The 8,432-nt window shown below is 50.1% G+C and overlaps 1 protein-coding gene across 1 annotated transcript in view; it reads right to left on the bottom strand.

Moving 5' to 3' along the window:
• Positions 1-334: 334 nt before the first annotated feature.
• Positions 335-8,432, bottom strand: part of BAG5 (BAG cochaperone 5) — a 28,526-nt gene continuing 20,428 nt past the window's right edge. The window contains exon 5 of the mRNA XM_078868193.1: positions 335-7,649. Within this exon, the coding sequence (XP_078724319.1) occupies positions 7,419-7,649 (231 nt within the window). The 3' untranslated portion in view covers positions 335-7,418. The remainder of the gene's footprint in view (positions 7,650-8,432) is intronic.

Raw genomic sequence — 8,432 nt, 5'->3', positions numbered from 1 at the left:
TATGATCGATTCGTTTTTGTTTTGTGTCGGTAAATTCCAGTCCAACGCGCAACATTTGATTGGCCCAACGTCACCTAACGGCCCAAAGTCAACAAACGTTAGCTCAGCGTCAACCAACGTTGCCCCAACGTCAACCAACAACGTCGAACCAACGTTGCGCGTTTACTCGACTGCCACCTGTGCTATGATTGTGGTGGGTGGGGGGCGTCAAGAAACGATTGTGCGTTGTGTCCACGTGTTCACGTCAGTACCCCCACCCACCCACCCCCCTCCAACTCCACTCCATCCACTCTTAACACTCCCACCCCCGGTCCCCCCCCCCAAAAAACACGAAACAAATCTGTCACACGACCAACAGATGGCAGCGTGTACGATTACAGCCCTCATTCCAACACAAACTGGAAATGCGCAAAACCAACGCAGACTTTCTCGTTTCTCCCACAATTCGCGCGCCCACGTGTCAACATTCTTTGCACGCGCTCAACCCACACAGTCCCACACAACCCAACTCCACGACCCCCCCCCCCCCGTTATACATTCGAAATTCGAAGGTGCAAATGCATCGTCAGCATCAATATCAGCAACGGACGAGGAGCAGCGGCAGCATCTTCCAATGGCAGGAAACAGCAGGGCATGTGAATATACCAGAACTGGGAGTGGGGTGAAATGTGATGGAATGTTTCGATTTAAAGCTTTCGTGACTGCAGGGATTAATCTTCTTGGTTCTTTCGGTAAAGTCGCGTAGAATGGAAATAATAAAATAATAAAAATAAAACATAATAAAATAATTCTCACGACCTTTCGGCCACAACGCAAGCAGCCGTCCTCACGTGAAGAACAGGTCTGTCGAGAAGACAGAGTCTTTATTATTTTATTATTTCCATTCTACGTGACTTTACCGAAAGAACCAAGAAGATGTGATGGAATGGTTAAGAATCCTGCAGGAAGATGTAAGCGCCCAAAAACAGCTGTGCGCATACATGAGCGCGCGTTTCTTTTTTGTCGGTCCACTGCTGGACGAGCAGCCTCCACCGCACGTCTTGCGGGCCACGCGGGGTGACTTCTCTCGCGACCACACTTCCACCACGCTGGTGGACGATTGGCGAGCATGGCGAGAGGTCTTTGGGGTTAGATCGCAAAAACCCGCCACCACCCGACGCAGTCGATCAGTGAGGTCTGCCGTGGAAAGCGCGCTCCATATCAATCTTAAATAGAATAGTAAACAAGGCGACACGTTTTTACTTACGCAATCAAACCCTCAAAAAATACTCTATGATGGTCGTGAAAGCCAACGTGTGCGTTCAACTGATTTGGGAGCACTGGCGTGCAGGGCGTACTTATTTGTTACGATTACACTGGTCAACACACTTTTTCTGGCAAAAGGTATTCCAACGGTTTTAAGGTAATTTTGGGGTGCCGATTCCAAATCTTGCATCACATCAAGTTTTTGAGATATCAAATATTGCATTTTCAATAAAAACTGCGGAAGAATATTAAATAAATGTGGATATCTACATAAAATATTATAAACACACTATCCTAAAAATACAGCACCATATTTTAACACTAAAGCAGTCACTGACTCGCAACAACTTGCAATCATAAGTGACAGAGTTAATTTCGGGCAAAATAAATGAAAATGGGATATGCCGATAGCATAAAATGAGATGTGATAGAGCAAATCTGAGATCAGATTTGGAATCAGCACCCTGAAATTAGTCCAAAACAGCTGCAAAAGTCCAGGCCAGAAAAAAATTATTTTGTTTTTGTTGACCAGTGTTATCAGCTGCCACCGGTCCGCTCTCACGACCTTGCGACGCCTCCCACCCCGGGGGCACCCCGGGGTCGACGGCCGCATGCGCGCAGATTCCATCGCTCCATCTCCTCGACCGCACGTCCTTGGCCCTCGGACGTCCGCCACGCTCCTGATCCTTCGCTTGGCCGTCGGCCACGATGACAAAGTGTCTCTCGCCAAATCCGCGGACCCCTCAACTTTCAAAAGACGAAATCAAAACCTCTGCTCACGCCGATACAAAAGTTTTCGTGCAAATCTGGTGAGTTTACGATCTTCAAATAAAATGTTTTGTTGTTTACATAACCTCAACACGTTGGTCATGAAAACAGCCATCAAAATGTTCAATATATATAGAAGAGACCCCGGGGCCGGCCCAAGACACGCTAGCGGTGGGTCTATGTCACTCGGCTGGCCTGGGAACGCATGGGAATTACCCCAGGAAGAGCTAGAGTGTGTGTGTAGTAATGTAGTCTATATCAGTGTAGTGTATAGTGTAGCGTATAGTGTATAGTAGTGCAGTGTATAGTCGTGTATAGTGTAGTAGCGCATAGTAGTGTATAGTGTCGTAGTATATAGTGTATAGTAGTGTAATAGTGTATAGGAGTGTATAGCAGTATATAGTGTAGTAGTGTATAGTGTAGAGTAGTGTATAGTGTAATAATGTATAGTAGTGTGTAGTAGTGTATAGCATATAGTCGTGTATAGTGTAGTAGTGTATAATGTAGTGTATAGTGTATAGTAGTGTATAGTGTAATGTATAGCAGTGTATAGTAGTGTATAGTGCAGTAGTGTATATTGTATAGTAGTCTATAGTATAGTAGTGTATAGTAGTGTATAGTGTAGTATATAGTGTAGTAGTGTATAGTAGTGTAGTGTATAGTGTAGTGTATAGTATAGTAGTGTATAGTGTATAGTAGTGTAGTAGTGCTGGAGTCTGTGGCCAGGGAGAGGGAGGTGTGGACCGCCACTACTCAGGAAGCTGCCGCCGCGACCCTCGCCAGGACAAGGGGGCTGAGAAACGAGCGAAGGAACGTTCTGGGCAATAGGCCTTCTCCATGGCACACGGGCGTCACCTGTTATATATATAAAAAATACGTTCCTTTTGATGCGAGTGTCATTGACGAATGTGTTGTTGAGTGTGTTGTTGCTGCTGCTGCTGCTGTGCATCGCTGCCAACGCAGGACCATCATCATCCAACTTGTATATTTGCCAAAAAATAAACTGCCTTTCTCACCAACAGCCGACCACAAGGCGCCGCCGTGCATTCCCCCATCAGTGCGATGATTCGGCTGTCGTGGCGTTGCCGATTAAAGAGATATTTGCAAGTGACATGGCATCCATCGGGGCCATTCTTTACACAAAAGTCCAAATCGATGGTATTGTATTAATATTTACACCAGACAATAACATTGCATGTTTTTGTTCTGAATGGAGGAGACTTGCCGAGTCCCAACCTCTGACTTAACACCCGCGGACTTTTGAACAGACACGTTCCGTGTTTAAGGCCACGTTCCAAACTCGCTGGTCAAGCAGTTGCTCAGTTTGCTTTCAGTGTAAAGTTATCGCGTTCCATATCGTCGGTTGTCGGTCACAACTCTGCCCGAACCAACATAGTGCCAAACCTACCCTCGACCCTCATCCCAATCGCTCGCCTCTTTAACCCTCATCCTATACATCTAATACGCCCTAAAACTTCAAAGCCCTAACATTAACCCATAAGCCTAACCCCAAAACCTCGACTCTCTAAGCCATAACCTCTGAACTTTGACCCCAAACATTAGCCGCCAAACCCTAACAGTATGCCCTTAACTCTTACCCTAACTCCGAACCCCTAACCCAACCTTCTACACCCAAATATCTAACACCTAACCCTACATCAAATACTTAAAATTACACCCTAACCCTCAACTCCTAACCCGAACAGATTCAACTCTAAACCAAGGAAACAAATGAACAGCGTTCACTGGTCGGAGAAGATATTCCGTTTTTCCTGGGAGTGACAAACATTAGTCGAATATTCGTGTACGCGGCCGACCCAGCCTGTGCAAACGCGAACGCACGAGATGCACGCGCGAGCCGTTTCGCATTTTGGGGTTGTGTCTGCCTCTGAAGCAGCGCGGGGCAGAGGCCAGGCACTACAAGCAAGCTACTCCCACCCCACCCCCACCCCGTGCGCTTTAAATAGCGTTCAACATGACCCCACGTGCGCAGTCCTTGCAGGGAGAAATGCGATAAGAGACGAGAGCCACGGGCTAACGGTTACACACACGCTGACATTTCCAGTTTGACGGTCAGTTTTGTTTGGGGGGGTCCCCATTCCACCCCTGCCCCCCCCCCCCCCCCGTGCATTTCCCCACGTGTTGGAGAGCGGATGCTGCGTGACCTATGCGGTAATTCACCGTTGCGGGGAGCGGTGGCACAACGGTCGGCGCGCACCGCCACGGACGCCCAGTCGAGCCGAAATCGATTCCCCGCCGCTCGCAGCCGGCAACCGTGGCGATCATCCGAACCGGTCCTGGGGCCTTCCCCGGGGTCGACTCGGCCTCAAATGAGTACCCGGTGCTGCGTGTCAATACATCGCCACTGGGGAGACAAAGGCGGCCGGGCGCGGTGCTGGTCACCCACCTCCGGTCGTGCGCCGCGTCGACCTCCAGAGACGCTCGCTAACAGCACTTGCCCCAAGTCTGTTACAGGCTATACCGCAGGGGGGAGGGTAATTTATCTCTGTAATTCATAATTGGTATTGATCTGACCAACCTGGCCTATGCGCTGTGATGAAGGGCCATTACCCAAAACGTCGCCCATTTTCTACTTTTTTCTTTCTAAGGCCGCAGTGTTTATTGACGAACGTGTCGAGCGCTGTTGTTATTTGTGCTCGTGCACCCACTGCCAACGCACCATCCCAAAAATAAATCTGACCAAAATTCGCGTCGTTACGAACCCTCCACCACCCGACACAGCCAAACGGATTTCTCAACGCGTGCACACGTGTTGATCAATGACGCGCCGATTGTAACCAACGTCAACTGACCTCACTGGTGAGACGAAGAGCAATCCTGACAACCAGATTTGGTCATTAGATACGAACAGGAAAATCTGTGGTGAACCCCACTGGCTGTAACAAAAAAATTATGTGTTCCGAGTATCGTGTACACGAGTGTACGTTAGCGGGTGTGCGTTAGTGGGTGTGTATGTTAGTGGGTGTGTATATTTATGGGTGTGTACGTTAGTGGGTGTGTATGTCACATCCATGCGTTTAAGAGTGTGTGTGAATTTTGTACGCAGGGCGGAGCGGTGGCGCAGTGGTTATCGCGCTGCGTGACGGCCCCAGCGACCCGAGTTTCCGTCCCGCTTTTGACCGTCATATCTGAACCCGCCCGTGGGCCTCCCCTAGGTCGACTCAGCCTTAAACGAGTACCTGGTGAGTCGGGCGTGGTGCTGGCCACGCCACCCCCCTTCTTGTGCCGTGTTGGCCTTCACAAGTGCTCACGAACAGCACTTGCCCCAACAGGCTGTGTGAGCTACATGGGCAATATTTGTGTTTGTTATATGTAGTTAATGTATGTCTCCATAAGTGTCCGTGTGTATATGAGGACTGTATATTTTGTATGTGTATATGAGTGTATGTGTGCGTGCATTAAAGTGTGTGTGTATATGCGTGTATTTGAGTCTATGTCTGGATAGAAGTTTATGAAGCGTGAGTACAAACATGTGCATACATGAGTGTGTATCTGTATGATTGTATGCGCATGTACAGGAGTGTATGTGTACATGTGCGTAATTATTACATAATGATAAGCCAGCAAGGCTAGTTGTGTGTGCGTATCGTAAAGCGTGTGCGTGGATGCGTGCACGCGTGAGTGGATAGGTGAGCGAGTGCACGAGTTAACAGGTGGGTGCTACAGTGGGTTGGTAGATGAGTGTGTGGGAAGATGAGTAGGCGGCGCAGGTGAGTGTGCAGTTGAGTGAGCTCGAGGGTGAACAAGCGATTGAGCAAGCGGATGAGCGAGCGGATGAGTGGGCGGGTGAGTGGGCGATTGAGCGAGTGAGCGAGCGGGTGAGCCAGCAGGCGAGTGAGCGGGTGAGTGAGCGGGCGGACGGGCGAGTGAGCGAGCAGGTGAGTGCACGCATGAGGGATGTGTGCGCGAGTGAGCGAGCGAGTGAGCGAATACGTGACTGAGCGAGCTAGTGAGTTACTGAGCTTGCGCGTTGCCGTGGATATATCCTTAACTACTAATTGTCTCAGGGTTAAATACTAATTGTCTCAATCAAAATGAGCAGAAGGCTTGTCCATCGACTTCACATTGACCAGCCACGGAAGACTCCTCTTATAGACGTCTGCCGTGTCGCCTTCTATACAATCGATAAAAACATTTATTTTTTATTTTACTGGGTATGGCCCACTGAGCTCTTTCTTAGAAGCGACCTTGGCACCAATGATTAGCCCAACAAAGGGGCTTTTCACGTGGAAATGTATAGCAGCCGAATACTCGAAATCATATCAATGCACGATTCTAAATGTAGAGGGGCAAGCCGGAGGACCCGGAGAAAAATCAACGCGACCTGACCACGGGGAGAGAGACAAACTCCAAATATACAGCAGCAGACGTCAGGGTCGGGATCGAACCCACGACCTCCTGTACACCAGGCGAGGTAGTCAACATCTCGCCACCGTGACAGTAGCTCTAGAAGCCACCTACCCGCTACGGACAGTGCCTGAAATGGTGAAGAGTTTACAGTTATCACTTCCCGATGCTCTGAGCTATCCCGTCATGGTTATCTGGTTGTGACATCTTGAAACTCGCTGGAAACGTTAGGACGACAAAAGTCTCGGTCTGCGTTGGCAGTGGTATTCTGAATTTAGCGTGTGGACAAAATAACAACCGGGCTTCATATCTTCGAAGTCGATTGCCTTTGTGGCATTGTGTGGCTTATCGTCATCAAGATGTGCACTGGGTGATACCCGATTAACCTAAACTCTGAGTTAAGCCATCGATTCATTTATTTTAGTTTTCACTTGCAGTAACGGTATCGAGTATTCTTTGGACCGAGTATCAGTTGCGTATTTGATGACTGGCATTTTTTATTAAGAGACTTGTTTGCATGAAAATATATATCTGTGTGTGCTTGGCAGTACGGTGTCAAAGCCATCCGTGGCGTGCGATAAAGCAAATAATCTGGACAATGAGGCTGGCTTTTGAGATTTTGTATAATAAATCAATCATAACCTAGACAAATCAAATATCAGAACGACAGCATGAATGCATGAACGGTGCGAGCGAATGTGGACAAGTGTACGGGCATGCACGCGAGGGTGTTCGCATGCACACACGCGTCCGTGCACGTGTCAAAGCGTACGTGTGCGATTGGGTGCACGCGCACACGCGAGAGTGACGTCGGGCGCGCGTGCAAGCGCAGATGTGCGCAAGTGCTTACGTACGCACGCACGCTGAAAAGTATGAGCATGAACGCATGCGTGGGGCACGCGCATTCAGGAATGCGTGCGCACCGACGCGCGTGTGCGCACGGGCATCATCGTCGTCGTTGTTGTCGTCATCGTCGTCGTCATCATCGTCGTCTTCATCGTCGTCTTCATTGTCTTCGTCATCATCGTCGTCGCCGTTTAGTCCTCCGGATCGTCCGACTTGGCGTCCAGGTAGGCGAGGACGCTCTGCGCGGTGCGCACGGCGTGCCGCCGCGCCTCCCGCCCGTGCGCCCAGCCGGCCGTGTCCACGGCGTCGAGCGACAGCAGCTGCTTGGTGAGCAGCTCGTCGAGCAGCGCGTAGCCCCGCTCCGCCTTGTCGCCCCGGAACGCCAGAGCCTCCCGCTGCAGCGAGCAAAGCTGCAGCAGCACCTGCGGCGGCACGGCAAAGGCAGAGATCCCCCGTGTAGCCTTAGCGGACCGTTGGGGCAAGTGCCGTTCGCGAGTTGCACCTAGGAAGGCCGGCACGGTCGCTTGTGGGGGAGGCCCAGGACCGGTTCAAAATCATCGTCACTGGGTGTCGGCCATAAGCGGGAATCGAACTCAGGTCGCCGGTTTCGTAGTGCAGCGCGCTAACCGCTACACCACCGCCCCCCCCTATACCCATACACAAATCCAGGACAAAGATCGCCCTATATAACCATCTGCGCTGTCTCCAACCACCACCACTGCTGGTCACAACAACACACTCTAATAAACTATTTTAATTTACCAGGTAAAGTCCACTGACCTGTGTATAGCTCTTTTTCAGAAGCGACCACGCCACAAATAATAGTCCAATGAAGTGGCTTTTCACGTGGAAATTTATATTAACAAAACGCGTGATGTTGATTCTAAATGTGGAGGGAAAAACCGAAGGTCGCGGAGAAAAATACAAGCGACCATGGGGAGAGAGAGACACGCAAACTCCAAGTATAGAAAACGAGTCGGGGTTGGGATCGAACCCACGACCTCATGCATACCAGGCGAGGTCGTTAACATCTCCCCACCAGGGCGCCCCCTCACTTACACCTCCTCAACCACTCACTCACCGACTCGCCCTCCCACTCACATTCTCACTCACCACACTCCCCCAAGTTGGCACCAGCGTGTTTCTAATTACGGCGCGGCTAAGGAGTAACGGCGAGCCCTAATTATCTGTCGCGTTTGTAATTG

Source organism: Lampetra fluviatilis, chromosome 25 (genome assembly GCF_964198595.1).
Source record: "Lampetra fluviatilis chromosome 25, kcLamFluv1.1, whole genome shotgun sequence".
Taxonomy (NCBI): Eukaryota; Metazoa; Chordata; class Hyperoartia; order Petromyzontiformes; family Petromyzontidae; genus Lampetra; species Lampetra fluviatilis.
Note: the sequence above shows the minus strand (reverse complement) of the source record. Positions and strands in the feature narration are given on the sequence as shown.